Genomic DNA, 20,384 nt, shown 5'->3' with positions numbered 1-20,384 from the left:
CATCTACTTAAGGTCATACCCACCGTGAGGAGATGACCATTAACGACCGGAGGCCTATCTGTGCTGTGAGTCTGATCCCCTGAAGCCCATCCCTGTGAAAGGCCTATCCCTGTGCCTTAAAATATTCAGATGTAGCGGAACCTTCACTGCTCTGGCTTAACTTTCCACAAGAGTGTTTTCTGAATGTTGACCCTTTCGTCACCTTATCCAGGAAATGTAGCTGGTCATTCACCAGTACCAAAGTAGCTTTTATTCTTCTAAAAGCCCATGGCAGCCCATGAGGTGCTCAGTATGGATTTCATTCCTTATCAAAATACCCAGTTTTTTGTCCCTGGTGGGTGTCTTTGTGACTTTCTTCATATTGTTTGTTGTGTGTGTGCATGTAAATGTAGGACACTTTTACTGCACAATATTTTGAGCTACCAGGGCGGGTGAAATCATAAGATTCTGTTTTAGGCTGGAGAGGACCCACTGAAATGTAGGGACGGTTATGAGACTTGTTGCATTTGTAAACTGAGTCCACGGTGGATGACATCCACCAAAAGCCTGTGAGTTGCGAAGCCTGGGTGGTGGATCCGTGATTGGATCCCTTCATAAGAAACTTTGGGAAATTGCTAGTTTAGATCATCTTATCTTCTACGAGTGGGATTGGTGAAAATAAGAGGATTCTGTGATGACAGGACTTCTGCTCTGCAGACGTATAGGGGTGAATAATGAATAAGCCCTTGAACTTCTATAAACCAACAGGGATCGCAATCATAAAGGTGAAACGGCACGTCAAGAGATATTTATTGTATTTTATTTGTATTTAGTTCCGAAGAACTTTTACAAATATAGACTAACAGATCAACAATCATATCGTACATACAAATTTACAAGACAATCCTGTGGGGTGAAATAGCCCTTAATGCCATAATTAAAGGCCGGAGTCAGTATGAGGGCTCCCCAAAATGAAAGGCCTGCCTTGGACTAACATGGAAATAAGGCCCTGCACTTCCAAAGCAAAAAGGAGTGAAATTAAGCATCAGAACATGAAGATGCATACAAATGTTAGTTGCCTTGAATAAGACAAAATGAATGAATGAATGAGACAAAAGTTGCAAAAGGTCTTGGAGAGCTGAAGGTATATTGTCAGAAACAGCAGTGTCCAGAATGTTAAATGAAAATGCCAAGATTGTGTTCAAGCCTGCGCAGCAGAATGGAGCCTTTTTACTGTGACAGAAACAAATGCATGTAAAATTAGTTTTTCACTTCCAGTTAAATATGCTCATCACCATGTGTGCAAGAGTTGTAATAGATGAACTGGAGTTCTGTCCGTCAGGAGCCCATCACAGAGGAAACAATAATTCCCAGAATCTACAAGGAAATGTGAATTGCAGCAGAATGAAGGCTTCACGGATGAAACTTCACAAAGTGACATTGCAATTGTGCCTTTAGAATGAACACTTTAAGCATTCAGATGTACAGCTAAAGTCTCTAAATATATAATTATGTTGCCCTTCTGTAACCACTGTGTGCAGGGAACTACTTTTGCAAGGGTTTACTGGTTAAAATTGTGTGCATTTCCAAGGATTAGTTAAAAGTTAAATGCTTTCAGCAGAGGCAGGCCAAATCTTGGTTTCTGGTTTCGTTTCTCTTCTGTGGGTCTTCAAAAGTGAAACTAGATTTCAAAGCCTGTTGTCATGGAAATGAAGCTCTGGTTCCCCCTTCAAACATGAGGCCCTTCTGTCAAAAATACAAATCAAAGGCTGCTAGAGATCATTTTTGTGGTGGGGGCGAGATAAAGAATTGCCCCGCCCCCCAGCTTTAATGACTCAAACCACTTAGGCCGCAATAAAACTGTCCATAGCTGGCAATTAGTCCTTGAAGCCCTGGGCTAATCTAAACACAGGAACCCCACTTGACATCACAGCCAGTAACAGATCCATCACAAGAGTGGGGGCCAGGATTACGGAGTGGTTTCATTCCCATTGCACACAATGGGAGATATGCTGTTTATGGTATAACTTTGGCAACATTGATCACACACTATTCATGTTCAGATTTCTGAAAAGCTGTCAGCGAGCCACTTCTGGTGAACCAAAAACGATTTTGGTGACTCCAACATACCAAAGGTTATGAAGAAAAACTTAATGTGGCCCCCTGTATGAATGTGAGAACCATAGAAATTTGAGAAAATATGTAAAATGTGATCCATATTCCGCCCTGCGAGCGTCATATTTTTCATTAGAATAGTTTGGGAGTAAATGAGAAAAAAACGGTATCTTTGCACCAGTAGGTCGCACAGCCACCTGACAAAGTTGATGTGATTCACCAAAACATATGGTGGTAAAAAATACTATCATATGTGTTGAAATATGAAGAGAAAGGGCATTTGTCATACAGTGAGATTTCCATGGGTAAAAACCAGACCCAGACCCCTGTCCAAGTTAGATGATGGATGGGTCTCCTCCCCTGGTTTCCCAAAACACTCCCACATTCTCTGGACCTATTGGCCCACAGATGGGAGGGAACCTTTGAACACTGCCCAACCCATTCTGTGAGAACGGTGACACATCAGTGATGTCACTTGCCTTATAAATAAGTCACTCCGCCTTAAATAAAGGGTCTTCCTTCTAAATCCTGAAGTGTGCAGCTGACAAAATCTGGAACCATTTTAGCAGAGTGAGGCCTACATCTTGGAGTGGAGCCAGGAGCTGTAGTAGCTGGATTGGGACCCTTTTGGAAGTTAGAGAGAATCCTTGACTGGCCCCTTGATTGTCCCATGCAGTGATGCTCTGATGCCTACCTGATGTCCATCAAGCCCTCTCCTGTAAGTATAGACATCCCCAGCAATAGATTAAATAAGCCCTATCCTCTAAAGCATTGCCATAGAGAATCCCCCATGGAAAATTCCCCTTGCCTATTTGCTTGTGCAATTCAGTAATATTCCTATTGAAATCTCCTTTACTTGTCTGTGCATTGTAGTAGTTTGCCCATTGAAACATCCTTTGTTTGCCTGTGCATTTCAGTCATTTCCCATTGAAGAATCTCCAGTTGCTTGTGTAGATACTTAGTATATTTTTCTCAAGTAAATCAATTAATTCCCACATTTATTTCACAGGATTGGGATAGTTGGAATTCGAAACTAACTGTCTCTTCCAAGTGCATTGTGAGTCATTATAGTTATAAAGTGTCCCCCAAATAATTTATTTCATAGTTAGCTGAAAAACGAATTTATCCGTGTGTTTCAATTATGTCCTACAAAACGAATTACTATCTGCATCTGTATTTTCTCCTGGCTCTGCCATCATAACCTAAAAACCACTGATTTTCCAATAGTAAGCTATTCCTTTTCCCAGAGCCTACCTGTTATTTGCATCTGTCATTTTTACTCAAAACACACCGAGATACATTCTACATCAATACCCACGGACCCTGAGATGGCTCCCGTATTCGTGAAGCAATATCGGTTGCCGCTCACATCTATGGAGTCTCTCACAGAGATCATAAAGAACTTGGAGTCATGTGGGATAGTTAGTCCAGTCCACAGTACCTTTAATAATCTGGTACTGGGGATACTAAAACCCAATGGCCAATGGAGACTATGCACAGACTTTAGGGAGTTGAACAAACAGGTCCACATGTCCCGATGGCCTCTTCACTACATTGATCAGGGACTGGCCCAGATCCAAGGGTCAAAGGTTTATACCGCCATTGACCTGACCAATGGATACCGGACAGTACCGGTGAGTAGGGAAGACCAGTACAAGCTGGCCTTTACCTTCGGGGGGCAGCAGTACATGTGGACCCGAACCCTCCTTGGATATATAAACTCTGGCAATTCATTTCAACATTTTTCTGCTCAAGACCAAGACCGACTTGGGTGAAAGGGAAAACCTGGACTATGTGGATGATGTTCTAATTAAAAGCTCAACCGTGGAGGAACATATAGCGGAAATCTGCTATGCTCTGACCCAGTTGAAGGAAGTTGGGGCAAAACTGTTCTTCCAGAAGGAGCAGTGGTGTAAGACCTGTGTGAACTTCTTAGGGCATAAAATAACCCCTGAGGGCCTCTGTCCCCAGGCGAAAAAGGTAGAAGCCTTACTAAATTTGAAAGACCCCACAACTCTGCGTAAACTAAGAAGCCTTTTTGGACTGACTAATTATAGTAGAAAGTTCCTAGAGGACTACGCAGAGGTCACAAGACCCCTGGTCCATTTACTAAAAGCCAGGGTCAAGTGGGAGTGGAGCCCAGAGCAAGCCGAGGCAGTGAAACAACTGAAGAGAAGCCTCTCACAAGTGCCTTATTTAGCTTACCCCATCAAAAACAAGGAATTCCTCTTGGTGACAGGGTTCTCAAAGACTTGCTTGACCACAGTATTATACCAAAAGCACGACAAGGTCAATAAAGTCATCTCCTATGTGAGCAAGACTTTGTCCTCGGTGGGGGAAGAATTCAACGATTGTGAGAAGGCACTCCTGGCAACGTTGTGAGCATTGAAAAATCACTGTTTGTTTATCCAGGAAGAGCACATCATTGTAGAGACTCCTCACAAGCCTTTGCAATACCTCCAAAGTGACAGAATCCGGGCGGTGAATTGGAGTAATTCCAGAATTACTTCCTGGATTCTGTCCATGCAAGGATTTCCTGTGGAGGTCAGATATGGCCAAAACCAGAAGAGTCCCCTCGCGCAATGTTTGGCTGACTTGCATGATTGTGCTCAGGAAAACTATCTTGAGGATGAAAGTCTAAAAACACAAGACAACATGGAGGCGTACCTGACTTCCCCGCACAAAGTCTATGAGGAAGACACGTGCCAGGGGATGCCCACTGTTTATGTGGACGGGTGCTCTTACCATGGTGATAACGGGGAAAAGGAATTGGTGGCCGGCGTTGAGTATGCCTGGGTGATTGATGCCCCGCAGCCCTCCCCTGGGTACAAGATCGATCCCCGAAGTAGTCAGGTGGATGAGTTGATGGCGGTTCATCAGACCATCCTCACTGCCGTGCAACACCAACTCCATGAACTGGTCATAATCACTGATTCAGATTATGTCAGGAATGGATTTGTGGAGCTGCTGATAAATTAAAAAAACTCTAATGAGATGACCATCTACTGGAAGAAGATCAAGGGTCATTCCGGAATAGAGGGACCAGACAAAACCGGAAATGACCTGGCTGACCAGTTGGCCAAAACAAGAGCCATCCATCGGGATCTCCTTGAGATCGAGTCCCTGTTGAGGGAAATCCAGGTCGCTGCTGTCACCAGGTCCCAAACACTTGCCCAAAATGAACTCTCAACTGCACAGTGGAGTAAGGAGAAACCAGATGCTGATTTGATAACGGCCAAAAAGGGGTCCGATAATTCAGACATTTTATCAACACATTGAAGACCCCAAGAATTTTCCTCTCACTGAAACAGATTACATCGGGAAAGAGGATCTCTGGGTGTTGATGAAGATTCCCAAAAAGTTCTGAATCCAAGAGGGTTTGTTGGTAAAGAGATCCATCTCTGGATGTGAGCAATGGGTGGTACCTACCTCATTCCGAAGCCTGATGTAAAGTCACGCCCATGACACGGCCACAGCCGGTCATCGGGGGTTTCATACTACTTCTTGCGAAAGGTTGCATACTGGCCACACACGGATCAGCACCTCAACCAATACTTGTAGGGGTGTCTTGTGTGTGCACAATTTCAGCCAAGTTCTATCACACACCGAGCTCCCCTACAGAAAAGGGGATGACACTGCCTTGGTCAGATGTACAAGTAGATTTCATCAGGCCCGTGATTCGCTCCTCTAAAGGGAACAAGTACATGTTAATGGTAACATACTTGTTTACCAAATGGGGGAATGTCTCCCGGCCCCAATTGCAAGGCAGAAACAGCAGCTGCCCTGATGATCAACCACATCTTCTCGCATTTCGGCCTTTCCCATAGGATTGAATCAGAGCGAGGAAGTCACTTTACCAGCGAGATGATGACATAGATGTGGGAGATACTTGGGGTAAAGAGAAAACTCCATATTGCCTACCACCAAGCCTCTAGTGGGGGAGTTAAGAGGTACAATAAAATGATTGTGAGCATCCTAAAGAAGTTTCTGGCGGACTCCCCGCCTAGTTGGGACATCCGACTACCGCTTGTCCTGATGGCCATCAGGTCTACACCGTCTTCTGCGACAAAAAATGTCTTCACTCGAGCTAATGACTGGATGAAAAATGGTGCTACCGCAGCATCTGCTCTACTAAGCGCAAGAGCAGACCCTGATACACGTGTCCACAACACATGAATATATTGAGAATCTGAGAAAAAACCTTCAGCATGCTTTTGTGTACGCTCAACGGAATCTCGAACAATCGGCAGAGTGGATGAAAACCCACTAGGATTTAAAAACTACTAAAAAAGAATATCAAGTAGGAGACAGGGTCTACTTGTACAATTTTCAGAGGAAACCAGACCAAGTAGCGGAAATTCCTTCCCTCTTGGCGTGGCCGCTTTGAGATTGTAGATAAAATCTCACCTGTCGCCTATAAGATCTGCATCCCTAAAGGAGAACTGACAGAAGAAAAATGGGTCCACATCAATCAGTTGAAAAGTTGTCATACCAGACATGCTTTGCGTGTGATTGATGAGCCAAATGAAAGCTGAGCAGAGGAACCATCTGAAGAATGAAAAGGAAGGACCAACAATCGGACGGAAATATATATGTGTGTGTATATATATATATATATATAACAGGGAGTAATTTACTTAGCGTCATTGTAAAAATGAAGAAAAAAGAAATTGTGTATGAAACAAGAAATGTCATGTGATCACTGTAGGTTATTGTTGGAAATTCTTTGTAAATCTTCTGGGAAAAACACATGTAAAAAGTTCTGAATCGTGGTTTTTATTTTCTAATAGAGATCTAACCTCCTTAAATTCCAACGTGGAGAGGAAAGTGGAGCCCGAGGAGAACCCTCGGGACCTGGAAGGGAAGGAAGAAAGGGGGTGCTGTGCCACACCCTCCAACTCACAAATGGAAGGGGAGGCTGGAGTGCCCACTCCCTGAGGAAGGAAAATTACGCAGAAGGAAACCCCACTTTGCCCGGCTCTTCCCCAACAAAGAGGCATGGAAGAGCAGGGGGGGGTGTGGGGTGCATTTAAAGGCCCTGAACAGACGTCCCTTTCACATGAATAGCACCCATTTAAACACTGCAGCCCAAAACGCCCTGGCTTTTGCTTTCTCTGTCACATGAATGGCAGGCATTTAAACATTGTAACTAAAACAGCCTGCTTTAATCTTTTGTTTCATGTAAAGTTTGAGAGCCATGTGGAAAGGGGCCTACCTAGCATTATCAATGGACAAGCAGCAGTTTAAATCCCAAAAGAAGGAGGAATCAAAGAATCCTGTGACATGGAAAACACGATTTTTAAACATTAGAAGCAAAAATGGCCTGCACATGTGTTTGCAAATAAAACGGCTTTAAAAAGCCACAATGGAAAAAGATATCACTGCTCACAGAAAATGTAAGAAAAGCAAAACATATGTGCGGTGACCAAAGCAAATGTATATTATGTTTCACCCACAAAACTCAAACATGTGAAGAGACACTTAATTCAGGAAAAACCTGTTCTGGCCGAGGTAAAAACTTCACAATGAAAAGCCTGACTTCCAGCCCTGGATGTCACATCTCCCATCTAATGACACCCTGCAATATAAGATGCTGCTGCAGGTGTTGAAAGCCCACTGTTCCCCAGTCCAGCTGGCACTGAAGGCAGTTAAAGCAGGGACCTCAAGGAAAAATCATCCCTGGCGGAAGCATGACAAAAAGGTGTGCGCCCCTGTTGCACCTAATTCAAAAGAGCCCACACTGACTTCAAAGAGACTTAAACAAAACTCTGGTCACAGGCGAGCCCAGAGGACAAAGATGGCTGTGGTGGAATGAAGCAGCCATCCCATATGTTGAACAGGAGAGACTCCCAATTAATTTAAAAGACAATCAGACTGAGGATTAATTTAGTTTTCATGCCATTTTTCATGTAATTTCCAGGTGGTTTTAGGGGTATAAAAAGCATCTCCCCGAGACTCTGGGAATTGTAAGGGCCAGTTAGATTCGGTTTCTGGCTGATCTGAACATGTGACAGTAATTATGAGAGTTGATGAAAAGGTGGAAAATGAAATTATGAACATGCTTGATAACTTACATATTCATAAGTGATGTACATATTATGAAAAAGACACCAATGTAACACATGGCCATGCTACATCATACAGATTTGGCAGTCGGCTTATATAATTCCCCATGATCAGCTTAAACAGAATATATGTTTTATATGGCAGTGGCTGGTTCAATTATGAAGTTATGATACATAACTAGTTTTTGCCAAAAAGTTGTAACAACATAGGTTGATGACAAATGAAAAAAGACCGATGGTGCTCCCCTCCCCTAAACCAATCCTGACTGAGGGCGGAGAGAGAGGCTAACTGTCCAATCCTAGCAGCAGTGATTATGGCAGGGTACTTACCCTAGATGATAAAATGTGTGATGTAATTTATGCTATATAATGCTATATAATGGGGACTGTACTAGAACTCAGACACACAACAACCAGGGAAGACAGAAAAAGGAGGACAGAGAGAAGGCTGCTGAAACTTAACATGTAGTGACCAGACCCCTTGCCCTATTTTTCGAGAGTGTCCTGAGATCCAGCTGGCTTTCCTGAATCTTAAACAAAGGCTTGCTATGTAAGTAGCAATAACCCCAGCCCTTCATTTGTGTAGCAGTGCATCCTATATTTCCCCATTGAAAACCCCAATTGCCCGTGTAGTTCAGTCATCTCCCCATAGAAGAATCGCTTGGTTTCTGTGTATGTTAGCATATCCCCATTGAACAACCCCTCATTTGTCTGTGTAAATCCTAAGTATTTTTGTAAGTAAATCAATTAATTCACCTATTGAATTTCACGGCTCAAGATTGTTGAACAATCTTGTTCCCAGTGTTTTTGTTAATTGGTATAGTCATTTAAGTGTTGCCCCAAAATAATTATTCCCTTTAAGAGCTGAAAGCCGAATTTGTCTGTGTATTGTTTGCTACCAAACAAATTCCTATTTGCCTCTGTCAGTTTAAACCCCAACTGGTTTCATTAGTGTGAGCAATCCCTTTGCCCATAAGTCTACCTGTTATGGGCCCAATGACACCACCAAAGCAGCCTTCAAGGCCCTATCACAGAATACAAAAACGCCATCATTAAGGCTAAGGCGTCTTCCTTCAACGCTAGGATTTCAGAAGCCAAATCAGGGACCAAAGAAATCTTCAGCATCTTTACAGAGCTGGAGACCCCTGCGTCCCCCCTCCCACTCTCCTAAAAGATGAAGCCTGGTGCAACAAAATTCAATCTGCCATGTTGGATAAATTAGACACTCTTCACGCCAAGATCCTTGCACACCAAAAGGCACTTAACAACCTTTATAGCCAAAAACTATGGCTCCCCTGCTCCATTAGCTGACACCAGCCACGCCCCTCTGTTTGAGTTTAAGGACATGACTGAAACCGAAGTCGCTGCCCTCCTTAGATCCATCAAGCCCTCCAATTGTAAAGGGGACGTCTGCCCAGCCCAGGTGATCAAGGACTGTGCCCCTGCCCTTGTCCCCCTCACACTGCCTTCATTAACGCCTCGTTCAAGTCTGGCCATGTTCCAGCTGAGCTCAAGGAAGCGTGGGTTCGTCCACTCCTCAAAAAACCTTCCCTAGACCCTTCGGTCCCAGGGAATTATAGACCTATCACCACTGTCCCATTTTTACTATAAATCCTGGACAAAGCCGCTTACCTGCAAGTACAAAAATTCCTCGAAGAAAACCATCTTCTTGGTCTTCAGCTGTCAGGCTTCAGGCCGCGTCATGGCACCGAAGCGGCACTTCTGGACCTCAAGAACCAGATGGACGACCTCAGAGATGCAGGCAAACCTGCTCCACTCCTCCTTCTGGACTTATCAGCTGCCTTCGATCTGGTGGATCACAAGACCCTCTGCCACCATCTTGCCATTGCAGCCAACTTCTCCACCACTGCCTGAAATTGGATAACTTCTTTCCTGCAGGACAGAGCAATGAAGGTCTTCTCCAACTCTTCCTGCGCTGATCCGAGCCTCATCCAATGTGGCCTCCCACAGGGATCGTGCATCGCCCAAACCCTCTACAACCTCTTCACGAGGCCGCTGTTCAAGATCCTTGACGCCCTGGACATCTTATACACAAACTATGCTGATGACACTCAGGTGCTTATCCCCCTCTCCTGGGATTACCTGTCCGACCTGAACACGCTCAATTCCATCGACTCTACGATCCAATCTTGGATGGCAGAAAACTGGTTATGCCTTAACGCGAGAAAACCGAGCTTCTGCTGATTGGCTCCCCGTCCACTTTGGGCAAGCTGGACAAGCAATACAATTCCTTCACCATAGATAACATTCCAAGCCCCGTCTCCCAAACGGTCAAGACCTTGGGTGTCTACTTGGACCCTAACTTGAACATGAATAGGCAGGTCAATGCCATTGCATCCTCCTCAGCCTATTACTCCAAACCTCTCAACACAGTCAGACCGTACCTCTCCCAACAGAATTGCCTCACTATCGCCAGGGCAATAATTGGCTCAAGATTGGACTATTGCAATGCCCTTCTAATAGGGACCTCAGGTAAAAACCTTGCTAAACTTCAACTAGTCCAAAACAATGCCCTTAGGGCCGCCACTGGACTATCACGCAGGGACCACATCTCTGACCTTAGCATCAGGTCCACTGGCTACCGGTCAAGGAAAGAATCTTGTTCAAAACCCTCATGCACAAATGTCTCCACAATCAGGCCCCTAAACATCTCGTCTAGAGATTCTCTAAACCCTGTGCCTCCAGGCCCTCCAGAGAGGCCTACTCCAACTTGATCACTGTGTCAAAAACCCAAAGAGTGTGTGCTGGTGGTGTTAGGGAGAATTCTCTGTTTAGGCTGAATTTCCTAACCTAGTGAGTCCCCCAGCAGCTTTGCTGGATTTTTGGGGTTTATTTTTTTTCTCCTGCCAAGAGTGAGACTCTTTTACCCTCACTCTTGGACATGACTTGAGAGTGTTCTCTGTGACTTGCTATGTGCTTATGGGCTAGGGGGTATTTTTTCCCCATAGGCTATCATTGGTTTTTGAATGTGTGTTACACAGCACCCTCAGTGCAGTAACACAGGGGTGTCATAGAGACCCCCAAACATAGACTCCACACCCTGGGACTGACTACTGTCTCCCTGGGTCTGTAAAGTCACCATTGACTTTACTAGTCTTAACTTAGGAACTTAACCAGTACAGACCATCTTACTGTGGAAATACTGGTAGGGGCAATTAGATTGCCCCTGGGTCTGTTGTCGAGGGGGTACTGTCCCGTCCCCCCTCGCCGAGTTCTGGCTGGTGGCAGTGGATACAACGGAAATATTCCACCGGAATATTTCCCAATGGGATTTCCCATTGTTTTTAATGCACCACTTTTTGGTGCAATGTTAAAGATACCGCCGGTTTATTTATTTAAAATAAATTCACCGGTTGGGATTTTTTGCCAGAACTCGCCACCAAAATGGCGTCTAGGTTCACTTCAGTAACCCTGAACCCGAGTCGAGCCTTTGTTCCACTTTTGGCGGGCTTCTGCACAGAAGCCCTCTACAGTGGTGCCATTCTGTCTGGGTACCACAGGGGGTGTGGGAGGGGGTTTAGGCACCCTGGACTGAGTTGCCTTGCCAACTCATGTCGCACTCTGGTGTGATTGGCCCAAGTGGTGAGCCACCCCGCTCACCACTTAGCATGTTTGAGTGACAGCTAAGCTGTATGAATGGGGGTTTTCTGCATAAAAGCAGGGTTTTTGGGACTGGTTCTTCAGAAGTCGCCACAGGACCTAAGAAGCCGAAGAGGGAGAAGCCGAGATGACCTGCCAAGACGACACCACCGGTGAAGCCCTGCGGAACCGTCTCACCACTTTTTCCGACGACAGAGGAGATCTCCCGCCGGAGAGTCTCCTTCCCTTAACTGGTGGGGACAACCAGTTGCTGCCTTTTTTCCGCCGTCCCGAAGCATCTCGTGGCCGCCTTGCCTGTGCTAAGCACCCCGGCAACCGGGATACCACTTTTTACCTCAACCGCGCAAGAGGGGTAAACTCCTCTGTGACCCGAAAACTCCACGGCTGGTCTCATCCCTGGTAGTGCAACGACCTGCAGCTTTCCTCCACGTCGAGATCACCTCTTCCCCTGGACGACGCCGCGACTTGCACCCACTACCAGGAACTACCACCTCTGGATGATCCTTTCCACTTTTAAAGGTACTGTGTTCCGCCCGGCTTCCCTTGCCACCGATTATACGGGGTAGATTTAGCCCTCGGCTCTCGACCCTGGGTAAGCCTGGGACACCCTAACTAAACTTTTTTCTAAACTCAGTAAAACCTTTTCTACTCACCTGCAAAGACTTGTGACATTGTGTGATCTTGGGCATATTTTCGCCTGGCTCTCTCTAAAGCGGGCCACGAACCAATTCTCCTTGTTCCACAGTTGACTGCCTTTGCTAACTTTATGTGGAAAGTGTTTTACCTTGCTGCTTTCATTACTTCTGCTTTTCCCTCCCTTTTCTAATAACTTGTTGGAGTGCCATCTGACGTTAAGCGCTCACCTCTGTTTGGAAATAAGTGGTGTTAACTTAGACTTGTCCAACAAATGACTAGGGATGTACATACAAGTAATAGTGGCTGTGTTTTGACTTACTTACCTTTTTCTGTGCTAGTGTAATTTATGAGTGTGCCTTTAAAATAAATAAGTATTTACTTTTACACCTAGCTCTGGTCAGTGTTTGCTTTTACTACTGTGCCTCTGTACCTTTCCTGTATCCTCTATATACTGCCTAACTCTTCTTGAGGGAAGTCTGACTGCTCAGCCACAGCTACCACAGTGAATCTGTGTGGTGCAGACTGCTACCAAGTGGGTTTACTGCCAACACCTGTAATCTTAAATCTTTTGCAGTGGTCCCAGAGGGAACGGCACAGGTTTCTGCTTAACAGGTGGCACTAGTTTCCCCACCATGGCAGCCACCCTCTGGAATTCCCTTCCACTGCACATCAGACTATTGGACTCTCACACTGCCTTTCGCAAGGCCATCAAGACTAGTCTCTTCAAATAAATGTGCTTGTTTTTTGTCCGCAACCTAGGACCTCTGTATATGTAATACTGTATGGATGTTCTAAGAACTCTTCTGGGGCGGCTTTTTTGTAAACCTTAATCAAGCCTTCCTACGCACCGCTTACAGCGCCTCAATGCCTGCGGACTGCAGTGCGCTTTACAAATGTAATAAATAAATAAATAAAAATAAATGTGCCTCCGTCATTGTAACTGAAAAACGACTTTCCTATTGTAAGCTTCCCCATTTCCCAGAGCCAAAGCCTCAGTGTAAAAGAATTTCCATTTGCCACTGTATTTTCCCTTTGCATTTGCTTTCTCCCAAAAACCGATTTTCCTACTCTATTTCTATTTTTCCTGGTGTTTCCATTAGTATTCTCTAAAACTTTGCCTGTCTCCTAAGTGTATGTAATACGAATTTTCTTCTATTCTGTCCCCTAGCAGTTGTGAGAAATTGTAAAAAGCCATTCTTCCATTTTGCTCCAAAAACGTGTTTTCTCATTCTATGCTGGCTTTCCATCTTGTGGTGGTGGGCTTCACCCCAAAACCGATTTTCCCTCTATATTCATACTCCTTACCACTGCCTTCCATTCAAAGGAATGAAGTCCAATTGATGTTTGGGGGTAAATGTTGCGGGGGGAGTGCTTAACTGTAGGTGCTATGACTTTTTGGTAAAGTGTCCTTTTTCTGTTCTGTCATTCCGGAATTAACTGTAATAGTATATCTTAAACCTGGTTGTTTTGTAGGGATTATTGCATTTTGTGTTGCCACACCATTGGTGGCTGTGTAATTGGTTGATTTTCCGTTTTCATTGAATAATAAATTAATAAATATCTTATTGAGACTCACCGGCCCGGGTCCTAGTCCATTGTGACACAGGGTGTTGGTGGAGGTTGAGTGCGTGACGGGTTGGAGGCCTACTCAGAAAGAATCCGTAGTATATTAAAAAATAAAAAGCCTTTTATTGTGTGCCTCATTCACTGTAGGGAAAGGAGTTCCCTGGCTGGCGTGTGCCGTGTAATAAACTGTGACAGCTTGGTGGGATCACCTGAGCTGTGTGCTCTACCGACTGATGACCCCGAGCTCCTCAAATTGGTGACAGTGTGTGGAAACCAAGGAACACTGCTCTGCACTTACCCGGACTTGGCAGGTGTCACCCACCCTGGAGTCAGTTCACCCCAAGGGAACGCCCCAGTTCCCCTCTAAAGGCATCACTGGGCCTTCACCTAGCAAACGCAAAAACATCAGGTTTCACCCCCATCAAAGACTCAAAAGGTTAAGAGCTATGACAGAGGGCACCTGTAAACGGACAGGTCGGCAGGTTTTGAGTGTGTTAGACATTAGGAGCAGGGCTTTAAGTGGGGTAAGAAATCGAGGGGGGGCCCTCATTTGGGGGCGTGGCCTAAAAAGTACAGAAATCGTAGGGTATGCACACAAATATATATAAATGTTATATATTTGTGTGCGTACCTTACTATGGTTTGTGTACTATGCAAGCCATCTTTTATAAACCTCGAAATATGTTGAGCAATCCCCAGGTTCGCCGAGGGTTAAAGACGCCTCGGCAACCTGGGGAAACAAAGGGACAGTAACTGCCTCTGGTGACGTCTCGCGCGAGAGGTCACCAGAGGCAGTTACTATGACTGACGGAAGTGGCAGCCAGTCACAGCATCGCTGCAGTTGGCTGCCACTTCTGTCAGTTTGCCTGACTTCATGGCAGGCGCATCTCCGTCGTGGCTGCGGCCGCGACGGGATAATGCATCCCACCAATGTTGCGGTAGGACGGGCCCCGGCCCACTTTAAGCACTGAGAGTTACAAGCTTGATACGAGTTGTGTGAATCGTAGAACGCTGGCACCTAGGAAGGTGTGAAGGCTTAGCTACGGCTGTTGCTGAATGTCCACTTCACTGCCCCCAAACTGGAACAGCCGTTTCCCTTGAGCTGAATTGGTAGTAGTAGCGTGTCATTTGTATAGTGCCCACACGTAGTAGTCTTGGTTGCACCTGTGCATGGTGGTAGTGTGGGCCGATCCAAATACTTCCATCAGACATTATAGGCGGAATGTGGCTAGTCCAGGAGGTCTGTGCTTTGGTACTGGTGTTCAGAGCTCTGGCGCACACTGAGGAAAGTGGGGGACAGTTCTCTGTCAATAAAGTTGGTGAGGGGCTGCGTCACAACATACATTGCATGGTGTGGGCCGTGGCGTTTCACAGGCCCTAACAATGTGGTGCGCCTTATAAGTAAGTAGTGTGATGAAGAAGTGGGACACGGGGGATAATGCTTACACTACGTATTGGTAATTCTCATCACACCCAGTCCCACTCTTCCTGATAGTACTAGTACTTAGGACCCGCCTGCCCCCAGGCCCAGCACTAGATATTAGAGCTCATGATACTATGTGGTAAACTTTAACTGTGGGTGTGTGTGGGAAGAGGTCTTATGCCTCCTGGAGGGAGGGGCAGAACGCATCATTCGTTTAGAAGCTTTGAAAAGGAGTTACAGTGCCGGACTAGGCCGAAACACGTGTCTGGGGTTGCAGTTGGTACTCTTGTTCGAAAGAGGTGTGCCTGGCACTTCGGTGCTGGACTGCCCATGTGGGCTGGACAAAGACTGATATACAAATGGATATTCCTCTTTTGTGAAGGCTACTGTGGGCTTCAGACTCTCGAGTGGGCACCTTCCCATAGAACAGGTCATTACGCCGTGTTAGTCCTCGCAGAGGGGCGCCTGTGCCTGTTTTTCTACATTCCTTTAGAAGCATTCCTATCACGTAGGCAGGTGAGGCATGAGTACTGTGAAGAGGAAGAGTGGGACTAGGAGTAATAAGGATTGCGGGTATGTACTCTAAACGGGATCACATCTCCTGTGTAGCTATACAATGAGTGCATATATAACATCCTCATTTTTGTATGCCAGAGATTTCACGAGGTTGTTGTGTTGTGCAACGTTTGGAACGCAGCCAGGTGAAGTCACATGAGAGCAGACAGTGCCAGGGGCACTCCCTGGTTTCGTTTTAGTAGAAAAGAAACCTAACTTAGCTACCTGTCCCCTGCCAGGAGCCATGGCTGCTGCTGCTGCTGCTGCTGCTGCTGCTGGGAACCCTCTGCGGGGCCTGCAGGAAGAGGCGACCTGCTCCATCTGCCTGGAGTACTATGAGGATCCGGTGACCGCAAAGTGTGGCCACAACTTCTGCCGTGCCTGCATCGGTGTGTGCTTCCAGGGCTCGGCCTCAGGCCTCCCCTGCCCCCAGTGCAGGGAGATCTGCCCCCAGGGGGTGCTCAGGCCCAACAGGCAGCTGCAGAGCATGGTGGGGCTGGTGAGGCAGCTCTCTGTGCAGGCAGCGAGAGGGGCCCCGGAGGAGGAGAGCCTGTGTGAGAAGCACCAGGAGAAGCTGAAACTCTTCTGCAAGCAGGACCAGCAGCTCCTGTGTGTCATCTGCCGGGAGTCCAGGGGCCACAGGTCACACACTGCGCTCCCGGTGGACGCGGCAGCCCAGGAGTACACGGTAAGGACACCCTCTCTCTGAGAGACTGTCACGCGGCACAGGCCCTCCACAGGATGCAGCTACCCTCACTCACACCCAAGGGTCAAAGAGTAAAAAAGAAAAGAAAAGAAAGGAACGGCGCCAATCAAAATAGGAGGACGCCGTACCGTTTAGTTCCCACCCACTTCGACCACTACGCACACTCTACATATTGTGTACACACACTTTTCTACTGCACATATCACCACACATCACAATGTCCAGCAGTTGGATAGAGTGGGGTCTCTAGAATAAAAGTGACCCCCATTTATTGAAATGCATCTGGAGTTAGACGAGCAGGAAATGTAAATGTACATACAGTAGCAATGACACCTAAACCATTACCCCCATTAAAACCACTTTGCGGTGCTACCCAAAACCCGCCTCTTTACCAACCCGATGCACAAATATTGATGCACGATCGTTGTAGACCGTGAGCACACTTGTGTGATCTGGTGAGGCCTCCTCCCCCCAGGCACGATATCTGCTGCTCCCCTCGTGCCTCAGTATAGGACGTGCCTCTTTGGCCCGGTTAAACCCCACGTGTGCAGCTGATGAGGGTGCTCTGCGCGAAAATAACCGAGTACTCAAAAAAGAGAAGCGCGCTGTGTGCGTACAGTAGCGTCCATTGCGATTCCTCGAGGCTAGCGCCTTGAAGCCTTCGAGCAGAATGTGTCTGTTCCAAAGAAGGGGTACATTATATCCGGAATCGGAAGCACTACCTGCCGCCTGCCTCCTGGGGCTAAAACCTACGCTCTGCTGTGAATGAATGAATGGATGGATACATGGATGTCTCTCCTGCCACAAGGCATTTACACGGTACCACATCACCACCGTAGTGGTCTAATAGTGCCGAGTCTCGTTGGGGAGTGGGGTACGCTGACGGCTCCAGGGGTATTTGCTCCATGGCCTTTGGGGGGGGGGGGTAGAAAAGGACAGTGGATGACTCAGGGAAGGGCAAAGGAGGAGAAAAGGTTAAAGGCGTATAGTACGGGGCCTAACAACCACCCTAGTGGTGCCAGAGCACCTTGCTCGGCTGGTGGTCGCCGTATTGTGGCCCCACCCAGTGGCGCGTCCAGACTCTTTTGAGTGGCGTGGCCCAAGTGGGGCACTGCCTTATGCAGGGGTAGCATGAAGTAGAGTGCAGCGAAGTAATGATCATACTTTAGGATAATGGGGCAGCCAATCAGATTACAGGGGTAGCTCGTGCCACTCCCTGGCACACCACTGCCCTGTCCTAGGATTCCAGGCCCTGGAATGTGGAGGAAAAGGAGATGGGATAAGTTTAGGAGAGGGAAAATCGGCTGAGGAGCCACAGGCATTGGGATGGACAGCCCCCGAATCAATTTCCCACTGCTTTCTACATATCAACACCGTTTTGGGGGATTCTCTTTGCACCGCCCCATAGATGGAGGACACCAGGCGTTGTGCGGAGGCCGAGTTCAGGATTGGGAGTGGCGGGGGCGGGTTTGTAAACGCGTGGGACCACGCTTTAAATGCTTCTCTCATAAGAAAGTATTGAAGCCTTCCAAGAAATCCACCAACCATCTTGCCCGTAAGTAAACAGCTCCAGTGAGACGAAATTCCCCTCAGGGTACAAATCTGCCATAGTACCAATCCCCGCCCCCTCCATTCATTCTCTAAGGCCTCGTCACAAGTAGGGTGAAGGCATTCAATCCTCCAAAGCTGGAGCCCCAGGTCATAAGGAATGTTGAACCCCAGTCTCTTCAGGATCCTGCTCCAAGCGTGCACAGTGCATGCAGGCGACTGGGTCAAATTTGCAATTATCCACAACCTTTCTGGGCACAAGGACATCCTGGACTGCATAGGGTTGCACGGAGCACCTTTCTATACGAACTTGCAGGTAGGATGGTGATCCTGGCATCCAATAAGAATCAAAATGTGTTTGTGCCACCAGGAAATACAGTTCCATCTCTGGCGCGCATATACACCCCTGATCCCAGGGGAGGACAGTGATCCTCCAACTAGTTCGGAGGGGCTTGGGGTGCCAAGCAAGTTTCACCAACAGCGATTTCAAATCCGCAAAAAAGGTTGCATCGGGACATACAGGAATGTTCTGAAACATGTACAATAGTTTAGGAACCACAACCATTTTGGCAATAGCCACCCATCCTAGAAAGGACAGGGCCAGCGCACACCACTGATCTACTTTGTGTCTTAAAGCCTCCAGGTACGCCAAGCGGTTATGCACCAGCAGAGAAAGGGAATTCCTACTGACGTACACCCCAAGATATTTAACGGAGGACTATTCCCACCTGAAATCTCCCAGCTCCCACGGCCTCACCGTTGCCTTGTTGCGTGGAAACAAAATGTATTTAGACCAGTTCACCCGGAGTCTAGAGTATCGACGAAACTTCGCAACCTCCTGTGACAGGGAATGCAAATTCCTCCCAGGGTCCCTAAAGTATAGTTTTGTATCGTCCACATATAAGGATACCAGTTCTCTTGTCCCTCCCAATGCCAGTCCCCGGTCAAGGGGAACTTTCCGCATCCTGGATGCTAGGGGCTCTATTGCAAGTGCAAAAAGTAAGAGAGACAGCGTGCAGCCCTGCCTAGTACCCGTACCCCTACCCAGTTCTTTGAACGCCTCAGAGTGTTTCCCAGATAAACCAATCTTTGTTGTTGAGTCAGAATACAAAAGCCTCACTGCAGAAAGAAAATATGTCAGGAGACCCAGGGCACACAATACCGCAAAAAGGTAGGTGCATTCAACGTAATCAAAAGTCTTTTCCATGTCAAGTAGGGCTACCACAGCATGCACTCCTGGGTCTACTTGTGGTAGTATAGAAAAGTGTCTACAGAGGTTCAGTGATGTTGATCTTCCTGGGATAAAGCCGTATTGATCGACGTGGACTAGTTCCGAAACAAACGGGAGAAACCTATCCGCCAGGATTTTAGCATAGATTTTAGTGTCTAAATTAAGAAGAGAAATCGGGCAATATGAAGCACAGTGTAAGGGGTCCTTACCCTCCTTTAGCAATAGAATTATCACAGCATCTCGCATTGAGGGGGGAAACTGCCCCGATGACATCGCCTCCTCCCACACGCTCACCATAAATTTGGCAACCTCTGGCCCTAGCTCCTTATAAAACTCTGCAGCTATACCATCAGACCCTGGCGCACTAGCCGCGGGGAGAACAAATGCTGCGTCCAGGATATCTTCTACCGTAGAAGTCGCGCCTTGAAACACTTGTGTATAGGCACGTTACAAATGCCATATCATATCATATCATACCATAATCGGTTTAGCTAGCACCCAATTAGCCCCCGGGCCCAACCTCGGCAATGCTGACACCTCTAGGTATTCAGCCAGCACGCCTGCAGCCATTGATCCCTTTGACGCGTATATTTCTATGAAGTAAGGGCGCAGCGTCAGACTTAGCTACCACCTGCCCGTCCAACGTGCATATTGCTGCAAACTCCGGGGCCCCTCTTTCTTGTTGCATCATAGCACCAATAACTGCCCTGGGCGGCCCTCCTCACCATACCGGGGCACCATCACCGGTCGAGCCAGGTATTTAACTTCACGATCAGCAAGGACATTAAACCGGCCCACGGTTACATGCAACTCCGCCCTAGTTGCCGCATCCGGACGACGTACCATGTACCGATGAATACAATGACAACTCCTTTATTTGTGGGTGAAGTGTTCGCCACAAATCGACTAACCCTAGCGACACAATACTCTTGCACACAC

The 20,384-nt window shown here is 46.9% G+C and overlaps 1 protein-coding gene across 1 annotated transcript in view; it reads left to right on the top strand.

Moving 5' to 3' along the window:
- Nucleotides 1–16,164: 16,164 nt before the first annotated feature.
- Nucleotides 16,165–20,384, top strand: part of LOC138517002 (E3 ubiquitin-protein ligase TRIM39-like) — a 159,374-nt gene continuing 155,154 nt past the window's right edge. The window contains exon 1 of the mRNA XM_069632503.1: nucleotides 16,165–16,648. Coding sequence (XP_069488604.1) covers nucleotides 16,205–16,648 — 444 coding nt within the window. The 5' untranslated portion in view covers nucleotides 16,165–16,204. The remainder of the gene's footprint in view (nucleotides 16,649–20,384) is intronic.

This window comes from Ambystoma mexicanum, chromosome 6q (genome assembly GCF_040938575.1).
Source record: "Ambystoma mexicanum isolate Mex_15411 chromosome 6q, UKY_AmexF1_1, whole genome shotgun sequence".
Classification (NCBI taxonomy): domain Eukaryota; kingdom Metazoa; phylum Chordata; class Amphibia; order Caudata; family Ambystomatidae; genus Ambystoma; species Ambystoma mexicanum.
The sequence above is the reverse complement of the archived record's forward strand: the minus strand, read 5'-3'. Positions and strand labels throughout refer to the sequence as shown.